Genomic DNA, 24,792 nt, shown 5'->3' with positions numbered 1-24,792 from the left:
ACCAGATCTCCTGAAGGTCTGATGCAGGATGTCAATTACAGAGGAGGAGGCCTTCAGTGCTCCCCACCTTGACTTCAGTGTTAAACTCTCCTCCTCTGTGACTTTATACAACCAATTTACATCTCACTTCAAAGTTGATTTTGAGAATGATGCCACCACATTGGATTATGAAAGAAACAAAAATTGAAGGTATTACGCTGCTTGACAATATACTGGTAGTAGTTTATTAGGCCAATTGCTGATGACATTTTGGGAATGGTACCAGAAGGTTTTCATTTGGAAAGGGATTTGCCATACTAAATATTTATTTTTGTATTTTGATATTTATATACACATTCTTGGGAAAGGAGGAGAATTTTTCCTTTACTCTCACCCTTTGAAGCGGTATGGAGAGTGCTCATGGGCTTGATCTCCATACAGGGTGGGTGTCTGCTACATTATGCAGCAGACACCCTCAGCTACGTCCCGCAGTAGGTGTAATTTGTTTAAGTGCTGTGCTTAAAATTATTTTATGTAAATAATGCATGACCAATCAGACCCTCCATAGGGTTCCACCAAGCCTGTTAGAACATGGCCTCTCTGCTTTTGGTCAACTAAAATTTTGTTACCCAGCTTCCCAGTACATTGTAAAGAAATATATACTGACACATGGAAGTACACTTTGTCCTGTATATCACAAGCCTCATGCAGTTCTGTAAATGAAAAAATACAGAAGTTTTGGATTACGGAAGGTGGGCATTAAAAGGTATTTTATTTGCTGGAACGCCGTATTTGCAAGAAAATCCCTTTTTTTTTTTTTTTTTTTTTTTTTTTATAATTCAAATTACACAAGCTCCTCAGCCTAACATGAATAATTAAAAAAAAAAGTGATAGTCTTTCAAATGCTGCTGTTCCAGAACATAACAAGCACAGATTACAGCACAACACAACGCTAGAGTAGGGGAGAGGGCCTCGTCCAGATCACCTATGCATTTCTGTGGAAACGCATGCAATCGTATCCAGAAACCAGTGTCTTGAATTAAAACCTAGAAACTCTTATGCGATCGGCCCAAGGTCCACCCCTGTACCCTAACGTTGTGTTTGTAAATGCAGCGCTAGTGGTATGTGTGATCGCACCCTCGGGTTCTTTAAAACAGGAATGCAAATCTATTGTTTTCTAAGAAAAATGTCTACATTTATTGTGGACCCTAAATAACATTAGCTTTTTTTTCTTTAAGTCAATACACACACTGAAAAATCAAATTTATAAAGTTTTAATTAAAAAAAAAAAAAAATCTTCATTTGAGTAATGGAATCCGTTTGGTAGGGGGGGGAGGGATTCTTGTTTTGTCGCTTTCTAGGAGCCATAACTTTAGAAGTCTTTTTGTCAATATGGCTTATTTTTTGCATAGTGACTTGTTGGTGTTTACAGGGCTTTTTGATTATGATTAAAAATTATTTATTTTCTTTTTTTTTTCTTTTTTTTTTTTTTTTTTTTCCTGTGTTTTTTAACAAAATATATGTATGATGAGATGTTACCCCTGATGCTTTGGGAAATGGGACCCTTCAGACAGACTTGTTGTCTAGCACAAATTCACATACAGACAGGTTTGTCCAAATAACAGTCCAGATTTATTTAACATACTCCAACGGGAACTCAACAAGCTTTTTTCAGCATAAAACAAAATATAAATTTCAGGGTAGCAGTACAAAAGGGATAGTCCAACAATGGTTCTCACCCAGCTTTTCTGGCTTTTTGCTCCCGCTGTGTAGTCCAGGACCTGCAGTTTGTCTTGTCTTTAGAACAACAGCAAATCTGAAAACATCTCCATCTCCAGGTTATAACACAGGTAATGAAGTATGAAGATGAGCCATTAAGCCAGGAATCCTGCAACATCTAAACCCTGGACCTAAAGTCCAGTTAAAATATCATGGCCCCTAAAACATTGAGACCAATAACCTTAAAGAGACATACTGCCCATCAATCTCTCTACCAAGTGATGGTTTACAATATGTATAGCACTAATTTATTTAATACATTTTGATTACAGGCCAGTTCTGATTCTTATAGAATTGAATATGACACTTTCGGTGAACTTAAAGTTCCTAACGATCGATATTATGGAGCACAAACTGTTCGGTCAACGATGAACTTCAAAATTGGTGGTGTGACTGAGCGGATGCCAGTAAGTACTCTGCTAAAGTATAAACAGGAGTTGCAGCAAACAATCACAGCACTTTAAACATATACTATATTTTTCAGACTATAGAACACTACCTACCACTACCACTAATAGTTTTCAAAAAAGGAAAAATATATTTTACACCAATTAAAAATATCCCCGTTGGTCGCACAGGACACGCTGCGTCCAGAGCTTTCCACGCGCTGATTTCCATCCATTCACACGAGTGCGCAGCCCCACTACATCCATCCATCTATTCATTCACACGCACGCACAGCCCCGCTATGCACGCGAATAGGAGCACACTGTGCACTGCTACATACACTGGACTCTGTTATGCACGCACAAACACACAAACAAAAGCCACCGCCCTTCTTCTCCTTACCCTGTCCCAATCCTCAACCTCTAAGTTCTCTGCCCCATCCTCGGCAGCATGAGGGCTTAGAGTGATGTAGGAAGCATGCTTCTGACATCACTCCAGGTCCTGTAGGTAATAACCATGTCTGGACCCTCCTGCCCTTTTGTATATAATGCAGCCACTTTTTAGGAAGATTTTTTTTCTGCCAAAAAGTCTTATATTGGCCGAAAAATACAGTACCGATAACCGTTGATCTTTCTGCTGGTGCCACACTTATGTTGTTTCATACCTTCTAAAAGCACTTTTTATTTTTATTTATTTTTTAAGATACCCGTTATCAGAGCATTTGGGATCTTAAAAAAGGCAGCAGCTGAAGTAAATAAGGATTATGGTCTTGACCCCAAAATTGCTGAATATATTATGAAAGCTGCTGATGAGGTAAGCATGAATTGACTGACATTGTAGAAAAATGTAAAGTTATGTTTACTGTTTTGAAAACGGTATTTGAGAATCTTTATTCCATTTGGAGGCAAGGTTAACAAAAGTAATATGACGGGTGTTTTCATTTTTTGTTACGTGTATGATATGATGCACCGGCTATTTACTATAGGGTTTTAACCCCTTACTAAAGGATGCTGACGCTCACGGGCTGAGCCCTCTCCCTTGCAGGTAAGTATTTGCTGCATATTGCAGCAATGACTTACTGGTAACACCCGCGATCGGTTCTTGCACCATTAGCGGGTGTTATCTTGCCGATCGCCTCCGGCGGCTGCAATTAGATCGGTCGTCATAACAGCCTTGGGTGCTTCAAAGACCGATTTGCACATTTTAATAAATGAGGTGGAAAATCCCCATATACTGCCATACTGTAGTATATGGTTGGATCGATCACACAACCTAGGGTTAAAGTACCCTAGGGAGTCTGAAAAATAGTGCAAGTAAAAATAAAAAAGTTAAAAAAATATATATTATTATTTTTAAACTTTTTTTATTTACTGTATAATGAAAAACATAAATTAAAATCACCCCCCCTTTCCCTAGAACTGATATAAATATACAGTAAAAATCATAAACACACTAGGTATCACCGCGTCTGAAAATGCCCGATCTATCAAAATATAATAAGTTTTTCACTGCGTTTAACCCCGTAATGGAAAATGGCGCCCAAAGTTGAAAATGTTTTTTTTCTTTTTTTTAATATATTTTTCAAAATGGCAAAATTCTATAAAAAGTGATCAAAAGGTTGTAAAGTCCTAAAAATGGTAGCATTGAAAACTTCACCAAAAGTCGTACAAAATGTCAACGCCCACCACTCCGTACACCAAAGTATGAAAATGTTATTAGCGCCAGAAGATGGCAAAATAATAATTAAAAAAAATTGTACAGGTTTTAATTTTTTTTAACCACATCCCGCCTCAGCTCTTCTTTGTTTTTGCATTTTCATTTTTCACTCCCCACCTTCAAAAATCTATAACTTTTTATTTTCCATGTAGAGAGCTGTGTTATGGCTTATTTTCTGTGTAACAAATTACACTTAAAAATGGTGGTATTTAACATTCCATGCCGTTTTTGTGCCGTATTCTTGTGGGCTTGGATTTTACAAATGACATGTCTACTTTATTCTTTGGGTCGGTATGATTACGGGGATTTATGTTTTCATGCATTTACAAAAATTAAAACCTCCTGTACAAAAAAAAAAAAAAGTTTGGGATTTTGCCATCTTCTGGCGCTAATAACTTTTTCATACTTTTACGACCTTTCGATCACTTTTTATAGAATTTTTTTTTTTTTTTAAATGGCAAATAAGTGCTTTGGGCGCTATTTTCCGTTACGGGATTAAACGCAGTGGAAAAACTTTATTATATTTTGATCGGGCATTTTTGGACGCATCGATACCTAATGTGTTTGATTTTCACTGTTTATTTAGATTTATATTAGTTCTAGGGAAAGGGGGATGATATTTGAGTTTTTGGTTTTTTATTATAAATTTTTTTTTTTTCAATTTTTAGACTCCCTTCGGGTATTTTAACCCTTGGCTGTCTGTACTACAGTATGGCAGTACAGGCAGTCCCCAGGTTACGTACAAGATAGGGTCTGGAGGTTTGTTCTTAAGTTGAATTTGTATGCAAGTCGAAACTGTATACTTTATAATTGTCAATCCGGACAAAAAAAATTTTGGCCCCAGTGACAATTGGAGTTTAAACATTTTTTGCTGTAATGGGACCAAGGATTATCAATAAAGCTTCATTACAGACACCTTACAGCTGATTATTGCAATCTGGGACTATAGTAAAGCATTCAGAGAGCTTCCCCAGAGGTCAGAGGGGTCTGTCTGTAACTATGGGTTGTCTGTAAGTCGAGTGTCCTTAAGTAGGGGAACGCCTGTATATGGGTATTTTCCTCCTCATTCATTACAATGTGCTAACACGAAGCAGCCTCGGGTCTTCTGGAGACCCGAGGCTGTCATGGCGACGTATCGCCGCTCCCCGATGACATCATGGGGAGCGACAATTCTCGGCAAGATGGTGGTGCATGGGCCGCCGGTGTCATTTTGGGTGCACAGTGAAAACTGTAAAATCCGAACCCACAAGAAAACGGCGCAAATGCGGCTTTTCACCAATTTCACTGCATTTGGAATTTTTTTTTTTCCCGCTTTCCAGTACATGGCATGGAATAGTCAATACCACCACTATGAAGTGCAATTTGTTACGCAGAAAACAAGCCGTCACCGAGCTCTTTACGTGTAAAAATAAAAAAAGTTAGCTCTTTGAAGATGGGGAGGGAAAAATGCTAATGAAAAAACAAAAAGGGCCAGGTCGTTAAGGGGTTAAAGATGCATTTTAAAAATCATATGTTGTAAAGATAAAGTCGGCAAGTTTTACTTTTTGTTCCCTTCATGCTCGGCGCTGTATAAAGAGGACTTGCGGGGTGAGCCCTCTTCATACAGAGGTGGGCTTTGCGGCATATTGCAGCAAGCACTAATCGTGGCATCATCAGGAAGGGGCGTTCAGTTGCCATGATAGCCTCAACATCCCCTCAATGCTGTAGCTTCCCAGGTTAGTTCACTGTGTGCCGTAACTCTATCCCCCCCCCCCCTTGTACAGTGAAGCCAAAGTACAGAGGGACTCTAGTAATGCCTCCCAAAGCACTGTTCATTACTCATGTTCAGTAGCATAACTCCAAAAGTTGATTAAAGAAGGAAGGAGGCCATGGATAAGAAATAAGATGATTGCGACACTCATGGTGTCTGGATCTATGAGTAGGTGCCCGTGGTTTATCATACTTGATTAGATGGTAGCTTTCCTTCATAGATGGTAGGTAGCCTTGAGCAGTACACCTATTTAGATACTGATGGCGCTATATAAATAAAGATTATTATTATACAGCAGTTATCTCCAAATTTGGATGTTAGTCAAGTATAAGCCTCTCACTTTTTCCCACGGTAAAACCTACATCGGGAGTGGGGCAGGGGATCATTATCTGTGATTGGGATAGAGAAAAGGGGCTGTGATAATGCCCCCTTTTCTGTGGTTGTGACTATCTTCTTCTGTGGGGTGCACTGTGACTATTTAGGGCACTGACACAATTGGCTTACTGGTCGACAGTGTGACCATTTGCTACTATAGTGGCACATATTGGCCATGCAGTGTCTCTGGTTGCATAACAGTATGTTCAGTTTTGGGGTTGCTTTCAAATGGCTGATTGTAATGGTGAGACTGTACAAAAAATGTATTACTTGACAGCTCAAGTAGATAAAATTATACAGTTATCAATTAACATTAGACCCTTTTAAATCGACCACTAGGTTGATGAGGCCCACCCTTAAAAAGAGTATGGCACCAGTTCCATGAATTAACTTCATCATGTGAGAATGGTTTAAATACTGTCTGCATGGCTATACTTAACCATCGTGAGCTTGGCTCGTTTTTTTTTTCTTATTTTAGGTTGCAGCTGGTAAACTGGATGATCACTTTCCACTGGCTGTGTGGCAAACTGGCTCTGGAACACAAACTAACATGAATGTAAATGAAGTGATAAGTAACAGAGCCATTGAGCTGATGGGTGGAAAACTTGGAAGCAAAGATCCTGTGCACCCTAATGACCATGTTAACAAGAGCCAGGTATGTTCTTAAACATTTACTGAAATGTAGTTAAACATCTAGTGGAACCTGTTCCAGCTTTTTACCAGCTCTCTTTCACCAAGTTGTCCATAAGGTCCTGATCTATCAGATTGGAGTGAAATGCTGGTTGAAATACCTGTGAGCCTTTGAAAGGTTCATGGTTGTCAATAGCAATCGTTCAACAACAAGGGGGGGGGCTTTACCTCTACAGGAAAGCAGTATCCCAATGTTGGCAGTAGCAGTACTAGTGATGTGATTTGTTCATTTTTGCCATGCCTGAGATCTATAATTGGCACCCAGCAGAAGCCTTGTAGAGATATGGGAAAACTGTTAATTTTTTTTTGGGTGTGTTAGAGCCATTATCTAAAACCATAGAGTAAGGTTAAGCATATGGAGTTCTATGCATAGAGAGAAAACATAGACAGGGGCATGGAGAGTTATAAAGGTGCAGCATAATGAAATTAGGAACAGAGTGATGAGAGGTAGGAACCCAATTGAGATGGGGGGGCTTACAGCAATTAGCCAGGACAACACAAGTTGGTTAATAATAAACAGACCACAGCCCAGACAAGAACTCCAATGTTCGCCCTCACCACCTAGCAAGGCACACATATACACATAAGCACTCAAACTTCCACATTTTTCCCAAACTGCAGTATAGTAAATATAGAATAGTCAAAAATATCTCTTGTTGAAGGACTTCAGAAGGCTTTCAGATACTCTTGCTTCTCATGCAGTGAGCAGTATATGTGACAGGGAAATTTTTTTTTCCTGAATAAAGAATATATTGTTTGTTTGTTTTTTTTTTTTTTTTGTTTTTTTTAAATCCGTTTTTATTAACCACTTAACCAATTTTCCATTTTCATTACACAGATCCGATACAAATAGTACATTGCACAGACATCAGTGATAATTTAGGAAAATTACAACCGTTTTAAACATACAAACACTTAACAGTAACTCACCCCATCCCAAACCGTGATTATTAGTACACCAAGGTGCTGTATCATACATCTTTTCCGGGTAAAGTGACAAAGCATCTAGTTGCAAACCTTATCCAGTATTGGTATGTTCCTTATAGTAGCAGCCTATTAATTAGATAACTTTATGCATGCATTAATGCATCCCTTAGTAAGGCACCAGATGGTAATCCCGGAGTGGCTATCCATTTTCCCCATATAGCGTCAAATTTCTTTAACTCCCCTTTTTTTATACACTGCTCGCTCCAGTCGTATATAGTTATTTAGTCTGGTACGCAATTCCGCAGAAGAGGGGATAGTGGGCTGAATCCAGTATACCACAATGAGCTTCCAGGCTTGCTATAGAATGCATGCAATAGTCAGTGTGACCGATCTTTCGCCACATACATCTCCCAAATAGCCTAACACACAAATGACAGGGGATGGGTTGAAGAGTCAAGGAGCAAACTTCTCTGATCAACTCCAGCATTTCCTTCCAATATTTCCCAAGTTTTGTACAGCCCCAGAACATGTGTAACAAATCTGCGTCATCTATCCCACATTTAGGGCAGTTTGCGTTGTCCCATGCCCCTATTTTCCGCAGTATAACCGGAGATTTATATGCCCTATGGATTAATAAGAGTTGAGAATATCTAGTCCCAATCGTCGGATCTGCCTCTTTAAACTGCACAGACCACGCATGACGTAACTGGAGCTATTGGTAAAAAGAGCGGTGAGGGATATTAAACTGCCTTTGCAGTGTCTCAAACGATTTGAGTTTCCCGTCCTCTAAGAGCTAGGATATAGTCACCACACCTGCAGCTATCCACATATTAACCCCTCTTAGTTTTTTCAGTTCGGGAAAGGCACTATTATGCCATAGGGGAGTGTGTTTAGTGTATCCTGAAAACCCTACACACTTCTTGCCTCTATTCCATACCTTATATATCAACTGATTTACCTTATAAATCATCCTTATATATCGTCGGTGCGTACTTCCATTGCCTATGGCCATCTACTAGTTCTACTATGTGTAGGGGGATGCTCCATGGCGAACCTTCCTCCTCCCGGCAGAGCCCAGTCTCTCCTCCTTTTGCCAACCTTTCAGATGCTGTAATTGAGAAGCTAGGTAGTAAATCCAAGGGTTAGGGAGTGCCAGACCCCCGTCCACTTTTCCCCTCTGTAGTGTCTCAAGTCTGATGTGGGGATGCTTCCCTTTCCAAATCAAAGTCCGGAATGCCTTATCTAATTTACGGAAACATGCTACCGGTATCCAGACAGGGGCATTGTGCAGTATGTACAGCCATTGGGGTATTAAGACCAATTTTATCAAGTTACATCGCCCCACCGGGGAGAGCGAGAGTTTGTTCCAAGCCTGATCCTTAGTTTTTGTTTTTTCTATCAGTGGGTCAACATTAAGGGAAGTGTAATCCTTTGTATTTTTAGAGATCATCACCCCTAGGTATTTAAAAGACTGCACCACCTTTATGTGGGTCTCCTCTAGATCAAGTGACTTAGGGAGCATATCCACCGGCAATAAAACAGACTTATCCCAGTTTATTTTAAGTCCTGATTTTTGACCAAATATTTCAATGATATTCATGGCAGGCGCTAGGGAGGCTTCCACTTCACCCAAGTACAAAAGCATGTCGTCCGCATATAGGGACACGCGTTCCTCCATCTCCCCTCTCCGGAAGCCAACAATATCAGATGATTGTCTAAGTAGGCTCGCCAACGGCTCAATAGCCAGGGCAAATAAGAGGGGGTGATAGAGGACAGCCCTGCCTTGTGCCCCTCTCCAGATAAAAGGCTCCAGAGAGACAACCATTCGCCCTCACCCGAGATCTAGGGGATGAATAAAGTAATTTGATTTAAGCCTTGAGTCTGGGTCCGAAACCCATTTTGTCCAGGACAGCCCACAAGTATCTCCACTCAACGCTGTCAAAGGCTTTGGCAGCGTCTAGCGAGAGGACTGCCCTAGCACTGTTTCCTTTTTATGAGAGTTGATAGATGTAGATCTCTCAGGGATAAACCCTGTTTTGGTCAGGATGTATAATTTCTGTTATCACCTGGTTCAACCTCCTAGCCAAAACTTTAGCAAAAATGTTTACGTCGACGGGCAGTAATGAGATAGGTCGGTAAGATTCCGGTTTGGCGGGGTCTTTCCCTGGTTTAGGGATCACCGCTATCACTGCATCTAGCATAGAATTGGGGAGTCGTCCCGTCTCATATGCCTGTTCTAGTATTGAGAGTAATCTGGGGAGAATTATGTCACCATGAGTCTTGTATAATCCGGCTGGAAGTCCGTCCATTCCAGGTGCCCTTTCATTATGCATAGTCCCCAACGCATCCTCCAGCTCTTCAAGTGTTATAGGGGAATCTAAGGTTTGTCTCGCTACATCGGGAAGTCGTTTTACGGGTAGTGAATCTACATATTGCATCATATCCTCCCAGTTATCTGTAAAAGTCGTCCTGTAGAGGCATTTATAATATTCAAAGAGCACGTCAAGAATCTGTTTATCATGTGTCGCCCTAGTCCCGTCCTCTCTACCCAGATGAGTGATAAGCCCCATTCCCTGTTGTGCTCGTACTATCATTGCCAGGAGGTGCCCCGTCCCTTCCCCCTCTTCAAAATACCTCTGTTTCATGAAGTATCTTTTATTTGCTGCATAGCTCAGCATATAATCTTTATATAAAGTTTGGGCCTCTGTCCACTCATCTAAGTGCTTCTCTGTGGGTTCAGTAATGTATTTGCCCTCCGTCTCTACCACCCTATTCATTAGGGCCTTATGCAAAGCCCTTGACCTAGACTTATGAATAGCTATGGCCTGATGCAGGGAACCTCTTATGTGCGCATTCATAGAGTCCCCACTTAGCATTGTCCGGGACCGACCCATCATTAGTATCAAAATACCCCTGTAAAGCATCCGGAATAATGCCTCCTACAATTTGTAGCCAGTACGGGTTAACCTTTTAATAGCCCCCTCTGGGTCCTACCTCTGGTCTCATGACTAAGGAGACTAGGAGTGGGGAGTGGTCTGATTTACTACGAGCTAAGTATTGAAAGTCCCCAACGTAGGGAAGAAGGGATTGCGTTCCCAGTGCCAGGTCTATCCTGGATAGGGAGCGGTGGGAGGCCGCATAGCATGAATATTGTCTAACCCCTGCATTCCTACCCCTCCAAATGTCACACAAGCCTACTTCATCCATCATACTTAATAACATGGTTGGAGGTGCCGTCTCCGCGATGGTGCCAGTATGGAACTTGTCCCAGAAGGGGTGTAAATTGTTATTAAAGTCCTCTACTATCAGCACTGGCAGCTCCGGAGAGCCGGCAACAAACAAGATGACTTTCTGAATGGTGGTACTGGAGTACGGAGGGGGTACATACACAGCAGCAATTATACATTTAATTCCGTATATATTGTACATTGTAAACATATACATCTGCTCTCATGGTCTATCAGTTTCCTTTCACAAGTAAACGCTATGGCACCGTGTATTAGAACACTGACACACACACCCCCCCCCCTCGCATGTGTGGAATAAACTGAATGGTATTGATGTCCCACCCATGCTCTATTTAAGAGAGGAATATTTTCCTTTACTAAGACATAATATTGCAGGCTGTAGGCTTAGTATGGACCTAAAATGGCATGTCTCGTTGGCATCCCCAAAGAATATATTGTTAAAGTTACTATTCTCAGTTGCATAATTCATTTGTAAAATAAATAAAAATGGCATTAAAGGTTTAATTATTACAAGGTATCTAATGCTCTTGTGCACTACAGAATGTTTTTTTTTTTCTTTTCTTAGAGTTCCAATGATACTTTCCCCACTGCGATGCATATTGCTGCTGCCAAAGAAGTTAATGAAGTTCTTTTACCTGGACTCAGAAAGCTTCACGATGCTCTAGAAAGAAAATCAAAAGAATTTGACAATATAATAAAAATTGGTCGTACTCATACACAAGATGCGGTGCCACTTACTCTGGGACAGGTATAGTGTAATCCAAATTGTTTCAGAAAAGAGTATAAAGTGGGTTTTGATTACACCAAATATAAGTCTTTCAGCCTCTTTTTTACATACATTTTAAAAATAAAAATTTGAACAATCTGAACAAAATTTAAAATGCATTTATTTTTTTCAAATAAAGTGCAGCAATTATTTCAGATGTTTACCTTCCCATCCTTTTTAAAATTGATTTTTGTTTCAACCTTCTCATATTTTACTTTTGTTTTTCATTGAAATCTACCATCAAAATCAAGCACAATAAACCAGGAACATTTAGGCCTCATACACGCAACTGTACTGCACAATTTGTGGCTAGATCATGGCACCCGGTCACCGTGCAGTGAGACTGTGAAGCCATACCTTGGAGATGGTCGGTTAACACCACCAATAGCCCTTCTGGTTCATTAGATACTTTTGAAAGGTGATTTTAGAAGGAAAGATGCCATGGAAACAAATATAAGAAAATTAAGTCATGGTGTCTGGATCTATGAGTAAGTGCCCCTGGTTTATCAAAATCAGCTTTATTTTAATGGTAGAATTCCTTTCACCCTTTTTCTGGCATGTATTTCTAGAAATGTTATTACATTTTGACCTGTACAAATAAAACCAAAATTGCAGCATAAAGATTTATACTAAAAGCAGGGGCATGCTGTATCTGTGATGGTGAACAGACACATACTCAGTCTGCAGCCGTAGCTTTGAGGACCCTATTACATGGCTTTTATGGGGAAATCAACCCAGAGATGTACCTCGAGACGTCTAGAAGTCTCCTCCATGTGGCCCGTCATTTTGTGAATCTATGCTCCTACAGATTCGTCCACTCCCAGTACCGGAAACATCAACCTACCATTGGAGGTCTCCCAAATCTCTCCCACCTGCAGCTCTGTGAGCTCCTGCCGAGTCTGGCTCCGCTCTGCAGCACAGCTCAGAGCACTATCCTCTCCTCTGGCGCGCCCAACTTCTCTCTTAGCCTCCTGCTGCTGCAGACTGACAAGCTGGCTGACATCCAACTCACAGCCTCATCTGCCATGGGCTATCGCCACCTGCCTCCCATGGCCGGCCAAGAGTATCAGTGCCCCTTTCTTTCGCACCTCCTGCTCTGCCACTATATAATTTATTCATGCCCCCGGGCCTTCATGGTCCACTATATAATGTACAAAGGGCCGGAGATGTCAGCATATACATCTACTACATACCATACATATACTATACTAAACTAAACTTTCTCACATCTTTGTTCACATCTGTGAAAAAAAAAACGGACATGTGAACAGACACATAGGAAACAATGGGTCCGTTTGCTATCCGTAAACAAAAGGATACGGACATAAAAATTGTTGGCGGAGGATCGGACCTCCCCGGGAATAAGGAATCTTTGGTTATGGTCGTTACAGAAGGGTGTCAGCAACAATATGCAGCCGACTCCCGTTCTGTATGGTACCGACTCCGAACATGAGCTGGCACCTACCACAGTCGTTACTGAAGGGGTTAACATAGGAGGGTCAACTTTATTTCATTGGCAAAGCCCTTTACATGTGGAGCTAATTTTTTGAAAGAAGCCATGCTTTTTAATCCCCGAACTAAACCGTTTTTGTTTTTCTATTTGTGTTGTTTTTTGTTTTTTTTTTTCCAGGAATTCAGTGCTTATGTTCAGCAGATAAAATATGGTATAATAAGAATTGAAGCTGCATTAACAAGGGTCTATGAGTTGGCAGCCGGGGGAACAGCGGTTGGAACTGGTTTGAATACTAGAATTGGATTTGCAGAAAAGGTTGCTGCCAAAGTATCTGAACTCACAGGTAGTTTCTAAAATGTATTTATCTTTGTATAAGTACAACAGAGTATTTGTCAGTTGCGGGCTCATAACGATTTCCTCCCTCATTCATCATATGCGTGATGTGTATGTAAAAACCATTACGGCACATAGATGGCATCCATGATCTGTCAATGAATTTATTTATTTATTTTTTTTGGACCTAGTAAGAGTGTGCGGGGCAAAAATCCCAAATGTGCTAAAATGGACAAAAATTTGTGCTTTGTGCTTATAGCTTTCATTGTCCTGCCCAAAACTAAAACAATCTCTGCCCAAGGCAGCACACAGTCAGGAGGAGGGGTGAGCACTCCTCATGCCTCCCCACTCCATAGAAAGCTTGGTCATGGTACGGTGAAACACTCCTCGCACTGTGACTGCGTGCCGTTGACTTCAATGGTAGCTGTTTTAAATTTTTTATAACAAGAATAAAACTTCAGCAAGACAGTGGGGTACATTTACTTACCCGGTCCCAGCGCGATCCCCAATCCGGACTGTCCGAGTATGAACTCTGACGTGATTCATGAAGATCGTGCACCGGATATCCGGCATGTGTCGCTTCCCCGTTCAGGTCTGCCGAAGTTCACCTTCTTCTTCCTGGTGCATGTAAGTGCTTGGCTTGCAATACAATTTTGAAGTTAAATCCCGCGATTTGTCCGACTCCGCCGGATCGTCTGACGGGCCCCTCACCCCCAATTTGTGTCGCCTTCAAGCCGGCGCAATTGGGAGAAAAATCCGATCGCGTGCGCCGAAAACCCCTTTTTAAATCCCTGCGGCGCAAAACGGAGATCGTCGGGATGTCCGACACAAGTGCGGTCCGCGGGGCTAATTTGGAAATGAGCCCCAGTATGTTATTTTCCGAACGTAGATAGTGATTTAAATATTTTTTTTTAAAGTGCATTTTTTTTTTTAAAATTTAACATTTTTACAGGATTGCCATTTATCACTGCTCCAAACAAATTTGAAGCTCTTGCTGCCCATGATGCCCTGGTTGAATTGAGTGGCGCCTTGAACACTGTTGCTTGTAGCTTAATGAAGATTGCCAATGATATTCGTTTTCTTGGTTCTGGCCCGCGGTCTGGTCTTGGAGAATTAATTTTGCCAGAAAATGAACCTGGAAGCAGCATCATGCCCGGTAATGATTTTATTAAATTTATTGCTGTTTTAAAACTAGCTGAATGTTGTTGTCCCCAATTACATTTCAGGGCAACATTTTATTAACCATATCTTTAACCACATTCACCCTGCTGAAAAACATCCCCCAGCTTATACACGAGTCAATACAAATGTCAATGCACTTAAAAAATAATAAACTTGTATACTCACCCTCCGTTGGCCCCAATGCGCAGCCCTGCTCCCCCAGTGTCAGTGCGGCTCTTCTGGCTTCCGCGCCCATCTTCTTTCTTCTGTAACATCCTACAGGGTGCCGCCATGTTTTTCTCCCGGGCGGCACATAGTATGACGTCAGCAGCGGCGCGTCATACTATGCGCCTGCTGGCCGGGAGAGCACAATGGCGGCACCCTGCAGGAGGTTACAGAAGTAAGAGGCGCAGAAGCCAGAAGACGACCCGCGCTGCACATGGGCTGGCTGTATACTACTGGGGGCAGGCTGAGGTGGCTCTATAATACTGGGGGCAGGCTGTATACTACTTGGGGCAGGCTGAGGTGGCTCTATACTACTGGGGGCAGGCTGTATACTACTGGAGGCAGGCTGGGGTGGCTGTATACTACTGGAGGCAGGCTGGGGTGGCTGTATACTACTGGGGGCAGGCTGCATACTGGGGGGGGGGGGGGTGTCTGTGACCAATGCATTTCCCACCCTTGGCTTATACTCGAGTCAATAGGTTTTCCCATTTTTTGGTGGTAAAATTAGGGGTCTCGGCTTATGTCGTCATGTTTTATTAAGAGGAAAAGATATTGCATAGACAAAATCTGTGTTTTATGAGTGCTTATCTTATACCCTGAAACTTTTTTCATAGTCTTTTAAAAAAAACCTAAAACCCCCCTGTATATCCCTTTCTACATTATTAAAAATAGGACTAAACAGTCTGCAAATAAGCTTATTTTCAATTGTCCTTTCCCCAGGGTTATCCCCTGATATTTATCTTTTTGGTGAATTTTCCTTGCTATTGCTTCTATTGTGAGATTAAACAACAAAGGTGAAAGTGGACACCCCTGACGTGTGCCTCTATGTAACTTAAACCTTATTGAAATTTCGCCTTGTGTCACTACTTGTGCTTGTGGTTCCCTATACATTGTATCAATTGCTTTATGAAACAACCCATTTATCCCCATCTTATTCATCACCTTTTTGAGCCAGGGCAAGGCCACACTATCGAATGCTTTTTCAGAATCGACTGATATAATTGCCGCATGTTCCCTATCTTGTGGCCTTGCTTTGGCCCAGTCCAGTACGGCCATTGACAAGCGCACATTCTTAACCCTGTTTCTCCTTTTCACGAACCCATTTTGGGAGGAATGTATTAAATTGGGCATTACTTTTGCCGTCTATTCGCCAATATACTTGAAAATATTTGTGTCCACATTAATTAGCGAAATAGGCCTGAAGGCTGCTGGATGAGTTTTTGTCTCCTTTTCCTTTTGGTATTACCTTAATAAATGCTAAATTCCCTGTCATTAGGGTCTTGCCTTCCTGGTACACAAATCGGTGATTTGTGGGGCTATCAGTTGATAATAGTCAGGGGTAAATCCATCTCGAACCTGGTGCTTTGTATTTCGACATTTTCTTAAAGGAAACCTACCACTTAGTATGGCAGGGGTAAGCTGTAAGTACCGAGCACCAGCTCAGGGTGAGCTGGTGCCGGTACTTACTTTCGTTAGTGTTAAAATCGCGGTTTTAACACTTTTTAAACTTTAGGGCAGAAGGGGCTTCGGCGCTGCGCGCGACCGTGCGCGCGCAACATCTCCGCTATTTCCTATGGAGGCGCTCGCACGATCGTGCGCACGCAGCGCCGAAGTGTCTTCTGCCCTAAAGTTTAAAAAGTGTTAAAACCGCGATACCGCGGTTTTAACACTAACGAAAGTAAGTACCGGCACCAGCTCACCCTGAGCTGGTGCTCGGTACTTACAGCTTACCCCTGCCATACTAAGTGGTAGGTTTCCTTTAATAATGCCCACTATCTCTTCTCTTTTTTATTGGGGCTGAGTAAATTCCTGTTGCTCTTTAGACAGAGATGGGACATTTTTCTTTTTATCCCTCATATAGTTTCCTATAGTACTTTGCCAATATCTCGTTTATCCCCTCCCTGTCTCTAACTAGCTCCCCCTTCTAATTCCGTAACCCCTCTATTTTGCCTTAACCACTTTCTTTCCTTATCATGCCTGATAACATTTTCCCTGTTTTTATTATTAAATCAATAAAAGTTATTCTGTCACCTTTTAATATTATCTCGCTGTATCCTATCCACATAGGGCTCAAACCTTCGTTGCTTTCTATCAGCTTTCCTTTATGTTCAATGTTGGGTGACAGTCTATATTTCTGTGTTGCCTCTCTATACTTTCCCTTGATCTCTTCATATTTGTTTCTTTCTTTTATTTTTACCTGCTACATATGATATTATTTCTCTTCTTAGGAATAACTTACTTGTTTCCCAGAACAGGATTGGGTTCTCTTCCATTTATTGTTCTCCTTTTCATATTCATCCCATTTCTTCTGAACCAGATTTTGAAATTCCCTTTCTCTCATGATCAGATATAAGGATATCAAAAATGCTGGTAAACTTCACATTTTTTTGCCAATGAGGATGAAGTTATTAAATAGTCTATTCTTGACCATGTCTCAAGGAGCCCTGAGAAGTGGGTGTATTCCCTTTCTTTTCTATTTTGTACCCTCCAAGCATCAACCAATTCTCCTGACTGCAAGATATTAAACATAATTGGATACTCACCCCTTTTCTTACTGGTCCTTTTAATATCCAACCTATCTAATCTATCATCAAGAACTCTATTAGTCTCCACCTATGACTTTATATTCTAATTTATCCCTTCCTATCCACCCTGAGATCCTTTTAGGAGAAGTAATGAGGACTTTCTTATCATTTGCCTATCCACCCTGAGATCCTTTTAAGAAAGTACACATTACTTCTCCTATCATTTGGTGCATATCTATTATAAATCCTAAGTTAACAGTATCCTCATTGCCCGACCTTCTTCTCCATATTCTTCTGAAAGAACCTCCTCTTTAAGTCTCTTGTTTATCACTATTATAACCCCTAACTTCCTTGATCTTACCCTTTGGCTTACTGCTTTGCCAACCCATCCTCTTTCCAGTTTCCCAATCTTTCTCTCGGTTAGGAATGTCTTCTGGAGCAGGGTAATATCTGTTTCCAACCTCTGAGGATGGGAGAGAATCTTCCCCCTTTTCGCAGGTGATTACATTCCAAGATTTAATTCTAATTACATTACTAACCATCTATGTCTTGATGTTCTCCTACAGTTTCCATCGAAGCCAGTTGCAGAGCTGGCATCGAAAAATGTAAATAAATACGGAGAATGGCGAATTAGTTAACTGATGTGTATGGGTGACGAACTGAATTAGTTATAAAAGTAGACAGTTTAAAATTCAGGGTGAGTGTATATATTCTTCGTCAAACGACACGATAGCAGTCTAGGATCATTCATGGATGGTGCCGTCAGAAAACTACAAGTATGGGGCTGTCTGGGATCATGTTGAAAACTACCTTTAGTCCTTGACAGCTCCATCAAAGAATATATACACTTACCTGGAATTTTAAACTGTCTACTTTTATAACTAATTCAGTTCATCATCCATACACATCAGTTAACTAATTCGCCATTCTCTGTATTTATTTACATTTTTCGATACCAGTGATTGTAACACTATTAACCCGCTGAACCAGTGTTCAGTCACACATCCAGCTGACCGTCGGCCACCTGTGACCTCATGACCTACACCTTGAATACCACTTTGGCATGTGAACCAGATAAAGCGCTCAGCTCGAGCGCAAAACTGGTTGTTCTGATTATATATTTTTATATTTATTTAATAAGTTCAGTTTTTATAAATAAAAGAAAGTTTAAACCTTCCTGAAGAGTCATCCAGAGCCGTAAAACGCTCATCACCTACCCTTTTTTGAATAACAGAAGGAAGACCGAGCATGCTCCTCACATATTACTTCAACCAATTCTCATAGTCACAAGGCATAGTCCAATAGAGTATGCTGCCTGAAGCACTTCAGTAAAAGACTCGATGGGGCTCTTGCGTTTACACTTTCCAGTGGCTGTAAGAAGAAAAGAATAAAAAAATTTCTACTCATCTTCCCCCACCGCCTCCAGGTTATGATCTTTACGCCCCTCCGTGCTCTGCACACAATCATCGCTGTGTCTCTCCGCACGGCTCCTCATCTTTTTTTCCTTTGCTCCGTTCGCTGCTGGCTACACCGTGGCAAGATGGCAGAAGTCTTCCCACAAAGTGTCAACCGTGCGCTGGACGTGGCGTTCCTGCGTCCGTCCGGAAGCCTGGTGTGTCGCGTGGTTACAGCATATGATGCACTTCCTCAAACTCTCACGAACTTCTTCCTCTCTTTGCCATCTCTCACTTTGCGTCCATCTCCTTCTCTCACCTGGCTAGTGGATCACGGAGGATCTCGCTCACACGCTCACCCGCGTGTTGCCATTGGACGCCGCCCCGGAAGTCTCTCCCGCCAGTGTTGATGTTGCCTTGCATAGTGGATGTTGTGCATTTCTATATAATGGACTGAATTTTTAAAGTTTGTGCATTATAAGTACAGAACTTAAGTTTCAGATACCTAGTAAACCTTGATTTATGTACCTGCTGACTAAATTTATGAACACCTCACACCTACAGGCAAAGTGAACCCTACACAATGTGAAGCTGTTACTATGGTAGCTGCTCAAGTGATGGGCAATCATGTGGCTATAACAATAGGAGCCAGTAATGGACACTTTGAATTAAATGTTTTCAAGCCTTTAATTGTAAGTATTTACTTTTCTTCTTCTAGTAAAGAAAATTAACAAGTAAGATAGCATGTATATGAATTAAATAGACATACTGGTGGGGGCTGTGATGGTAATTTTGGAAAATGTCTTTACTAGGCACATAAACCTTTACTTTCTGCAAAAATGTACTTTATAGGATATTATTATGAGGCTTTGGCACTCTAGCCACATCACAGATCAAATTTGCCGCTTTCCCAGCTTATAATTATGTATGCTTCCTGTTCAGCGCTTTACCTCCACCCTCCCTTTGCTTCTCCACCTGCGAGAGCCAGTGACATCACCTGACTCTGCAATTCTCATGCATGTGCGTTGTGTTCCTCTCGCACAGTGAGAAATTGGGTATCATTTTCATTTGAAGGGATTCATCACTTTTCCAGAACAGCATTTTTGGATTAAGGAGGAGTTCAAATTTATTTAACAAATACTCAATAGAGAAGGTAGAGTCACTATGAATTTATGAGGGATTATTTAGGGTTTACCAATATACCATGCTGCTCAAAGCAATACAGATTGGTTTGTAGTGTATAGAATTAGGATATAGGCACAATGTGATTATGTTGCTTTTATATAAAGTTAACAGCTGCCCGTAATAGTAAATAACTGCTCTTGGCTATACAAAATATTGCTTTTTAGCCATTTTATTTTGTTATGTATCTATATGCAGTGTCAGACTGTCGCTGACCGTCATTTGTTTTATAAACAATGAAACTTCAGCAACTGTCTGTCGGGAGATTTATCAGAAGTGTCTGAGAGCATAACTGCTCTAGTTGGCCATGGCAACCAATAAGAGCTGAAGTTTCATTTTTGGACAGTAGTTTATAAAATTACAGCTGAACTGATTGGTTTCCATCGGCAACTGGAACAATTTTACCTCAGACATTTCTGATAAATCTCCCCCCATCTCTGTATCCATATTGCCTCACAGATAAGTTGTCTGGCTACTACAGGCAATGAGTAGAAATCAGAGCTCCTATTAATGACTTGTGGCAGAAAAGCAACCAATCACGGCTCAGCTTGTAACTGCCACAGCAGCACCATATATGGTGAGTAATAAGTGTATTTTGGAAAGTGCGGGGTGAAAGTTTTCGGCTAAAAACCTGGTCTCTGACGTTCCCAGAGTCATAGGAAACAACTGTGCAAAATTTGGTGATTGTAAACATGACAGTACAGATTCCTTTAAACACACACACACACACACACACACACACACACACACACACACACACACACACACACACACACACACACACACACACACACACTTTCGCCTGACAGTGACGTTTTCCAAGTTGGAGACTCTGATGAGCACCCTGGACCTCCCTAAACCACTCACCCAGGTCTGTAATCTCATGCAAGAACAAAGGACTAGACCATTTGATAAAGCCCTTGAATGTTGGAGGGGCGACATCCCTGACCTGTCGGATGATGACTCAAGGGAGGTAGAACTATCCTACTTTACATCTGTGCTAGGGACTTCCTAATCCAGTCTTAATTTCTCCACCGAGTGTATTTCTATTAACCCTTTCAACACCGCCGGCAAAGTCGCCGGCGGCGTTTAAAAGACGGCGGCGCTCGGGCGCCGCCATCTTTATTACGATCGCCGCGCCCCGAACGTCATCGGGGGGGCGGCGATCGGTTGCCATGGTAGCCTCAGTCTCGGGTCAAACGAAGACCCATCTGGCATCTGCAGATTCGTTACAATGAGCCAGTGGCTCATTGTAATGAATGTGCTGCAAAAATGCCATATATTGCAATACAGAAGTATTGCAGTATATGGTAGGAGCGATCTGACTATCTAGGGTTAATGTACCCTAGATGGTCTAAAAAATAGTGAAGAAAAAAAAAAAAAGTTTAAAAAATAAAAAAAATTAATAAAATATAAAAAATTCAAATCACCCCCCTTTCCCTAGAACGGATATAAAACATAATAAACAGTAAAAATCAAACATATTAGGTATCGCCGCGTCCCAAAATGCCAGATCTATCAAAATATAAAAACGGTTACGGCCGGTGGTGACCTCCGAGGCGGGAAATGTCCGAAATGCGACTTTTACACCTTTTACATAACATAAAAAATGATCAAAATGTCGCACAGACCTCAAAATGGTAGCAATGAAAACGTCGCCTCATTTTGCAAAAAATGACCCCTCACACATCTCCGTGCGCCAAAGTATGAAAAAGTTATTAGCGTCAGAAGATGGCAAAAAAAATTTTTCTTTTGTGTACACATTCGTTTAATTTTTGAAAATAAAACCTATATATAAAACCTATATAAATTTGGTATCACCGCGATCGCACCGAACCAAAGAATAAAGTAGGCGTGTTATTTGGAGCGGAGAGTGAAAGTCGTAAAAACTGAGCCCACAAGAACGTGACGCACGTGCAGTTTTTTTTCAATTTTTCCACATTTTGGAATTTTTTTTCAGCTTCGCAGTACACTGCATGTTAAAATAAATAACATTACGGGAAAGTAAAATTTGTTACGCACAAAATAAGCCCTCACACAGGTCTGTACACGTAAAAAAGGAAAAGTTATGGATTTTTGAAGTTGGAGAGCAAGAAATGAGCCGAAAAACCCTGCGTCCTTAAGGGGTTAACAGTGTCATTCCTCACTATCGCTCGTTATGTCAACAGAAAGGGCCGCCAGAAATTTGAGCACATCTGGTGGGGTGTGTGAATCCCCATACCGCTTTATAATTTTCTCAGATTTCCTATATGTTCCTATAACAAAGCAGAAGGAGTGTATTGGTATGTATGGGTGAGTGTCTGATTTGTCTTGCGTCAAGGTTAATTTGTGTTATGGACTGGCTACACTATACTAATGTCCTTTCTGAAACAAACTGTATACCACATGTTCCCTACTAAAGATGTACCACACTGATCATTGCTTTATGAATATATTTGTTAATTCTGTAATCAGTTTTGGTTTTTTATAATTGTAAAAAGTTGGAAAAATGTTAATAAATAAATACTTTTTTTTTTTTAAAGTATTCAACATCAAATCAAAGCTTTTTCTATAGTGAGAATGCTGCTGAAAATATAAATATTGTTTTTTTTCTTAGATAAAGAATATTTTGAACTCTGTTAGGTTACTCGGTGATGCCTCAGTTTCTTTTACCGATAACTGCGTCGTTGGTATCCAGGCAAATACTGAAAGAATCAGTAAATTGATGAATGAATCTTTAATGCTCGTCACTGCACTGAATCCGCACATAGGTAAGGAAGAAAGGTTCTTGAATTACAAAACAGGATTTTGTTTCTTTAACTTGCCCCCTTGCACAGCAAGTGGTGTAATCCATGATAAAAAAAAAAAAAGTACAAAACATAAATGGACAAGCTGATTGGGGGGATATGTTTTTTAAAGGTTATCGCTATAGTTTATCTAAAATTAAGTTTTAACTTTATATAAATTAAACACAAGTGCTTTGGGGGGGCATCCAGAGCTCTAGCTCTTACATGCCCCAAAGTACTTGTGTTTGCCTGCCTACCCCCTCTGTGCCGGAAGCAGTGGGTCTCTTAATCACTGTATCTTAATCACCTTTGCCACAAAATTATAGCAGACCGTAGGAGACAAGTGTCAGGGGAAGCGAACACAAGTGCTTAAGAGGGGTGTGTAAGAACCAGAGCCCCGGTGACGCCCTACAGCTCTTGTGCTTCATTTACATAAAGCTAAACTTTTATAATTACACTATTATAAAACCTTCTGATAAACCCATCACTCTATGCTGCTGTAGATTTCCTTTTAAATACCGTTTTACAGCAACATGTGGATGAGATTTGTGAATTCCTACCCGATTTTGCGCCTGGACAATATTTTATTTTCCCCTTCATCTATAAGCTGACTTTTTTACGTCGATAATTTGAATGGCAGGTTCCCTTTAATCAACTCACCTTAAATAAATAAATAAATACTTCATTTAAAAAAAAAAAAAAAAACATTGCATTTTTCCCTTAATGGTTCCTTTCCATGGCTGCAATGTTAAAATCATCAGTTTGTAAACTTATGTGCAACTCGCCTGATGAGCCCAATGATATTAATGGGGTTTTGCATAGGCAGTGTTTACTGCAGTGGCAGGCCTCCTTAGTTGACAGGCCTCTTTGCTACCATTACACAGTGCCTTGCTGGAACTTTCAGATGACATTGATGTATCTGATCACATGAAATCACAGCATGCAATAAAATCACTCCATGGAGGCATACAGTGAATTCATGTGATCAGATACACACATTGGGGTAAAGGACCTTATCTGAGATCACCCTGGCCACATGGTATGAAGTGTTGAATGGTAAGATGGGACATGGGGAGGAGCTGCTGGGCTGGGCCGAGGAGTCCACGCCCCTCTAACTCATATCCCTTTGCCAGGTAAGAGAACAAATTTGATCGAGGGGAAAAAAAACTAATAGAATGTGGTGACAAGCTCTCTTTTAAGTTATGGCGTCAACACCACACCACAGAAAAGTTGAGAACTAGTATTTACAAATGTATTTTTTTTTTTTATACAGGTTATGATAAAGCTGCCAAAATAGCCAAAACCGCTCACAAGGAGGGTGGAACATTAAAAGAAACTGCAATAAAACTTGGAGTTCTTACAGCTGAGCAGTTTGACCAGTGGGTTAAACCAGAAGACATGCTTGGTCCAAAATAAACCTCTCATTTGTAGTTGTCTATTTGTCTCATAATTTGTAAAATAAAAATGATCAAACTGATCAGTTTTCATAAGTTGTATCCATTTTACGCTCTCAACAAATCTTGTATGATTTTGTAGCTTTAAGGCTAAGGGAAAACAAACCCCACCCCTAGTATTTTGCAGAGGGATCACATTTTTTAAGCTAAATCCAGGACTGGTTTCACATTGTATAAATCTTCATTAGATAACACTACTACAGGCAGGATGTCCCTTGTCTCCCCTACTATTTACAATGACATTAGAGGAGTGACTTATAAAATAGAGGTATACGTTGATGACCTCCTCTTTTGCCTTTTCTCGTCCCCTTAGAAAATAGTGTAAACATTGGAAAAGAGAGGTGACTGAGCGGACGCATGCTGAAGAGCTCATGGGCCCTGACCTGTTCACTGAATCCCTAGGCAGCCAATCCCTACCTCAAATCCCTCTCCCCCAAGTCCCCTGGGTCCCGTACGCGGTCTGCTCCAGTCTGACACCGTATACAGGCCGGGTTGTGCCCCGTCTGTTGGCCCTCTCACCTCCGCACCACGTGTGCAGGAGCGCCGATACTGCTGGGCCTGGTGACCTCCGCTGCCTCCACTCCTGCACTGCGGCAGTGTCACAGCTCTGCCGCTTCGCTACTGCTACCCAGAGTGGCAATGAAGCCGGCTGACATCTTCACCTTCCGGAAGACCACGTGGCC

General features: G+C 41.1%; 1 protein-coding gene across 1 annotated transcript in view; it reads left to right on the top strand.

Moving 5' to 3' along the window:
- FH (fumarate hydratase) overlaps positions 1-24,132 on the top strand; it is a 32,933-nt gene extending 8,801 nt beyond the window's left edge. The window contains exons 2-10 of the mRNA XM_072141165.1: positions 2,031-2,165; positions 2,848-2,958; positions 6,465-6,641; positions 11,417-11,599; positions 13,248-13,413; positions 14,356-14,559; positions 19,273-19,400; positions 22,487-22,640; positions 23,929-24,132. Coding sequence (XP_071997266.1) covers positions 2,031-2,165; positions 2,848-2,958; positions 6,465-6,641; positions 11,417-11,599; positions 13,248-13,413; positions 14,356-14,559; positions 19,273-19,400; positions 22,487-22,640; positions 23,929-24,071 — 1,401 coding nt within the window. The 3' untranslated portion in view covers positions 24,072-24,132. The remainder of the gene's footprint in view (positions 1-2,030; positions 2,166-2,847; positions 2,959-6,464; positions 6,642-11,416; positions 11,600-13,247; positions 13,414-14,355; positions 14,560-19,272; positions 19,401-22,486; positions 22,641-23,928) is intronic.
- The last annotated feature ends 660 nt before the right edge of the window (positions 24,133-24,792 follow it).

This window comes from Engystomops pustulosus, chromosome 3 (genome assembly GCF_040894005.1).
Source record: "Engystomops pustulosus chromosome 3, aEngPut4.maternal, whole genome shotgun sequence".
NCBI lineage: Eukaryota > Metazoa > Chordata > Amphibia > Anura > Leptodactylidae > Engystomops > Engystomops pustulosus.
The sequence above is the reverse complement of the archived record's forward strand: the minus strand, read 5'-3'. Positions and strand labels throughout refer to the sequence as shown.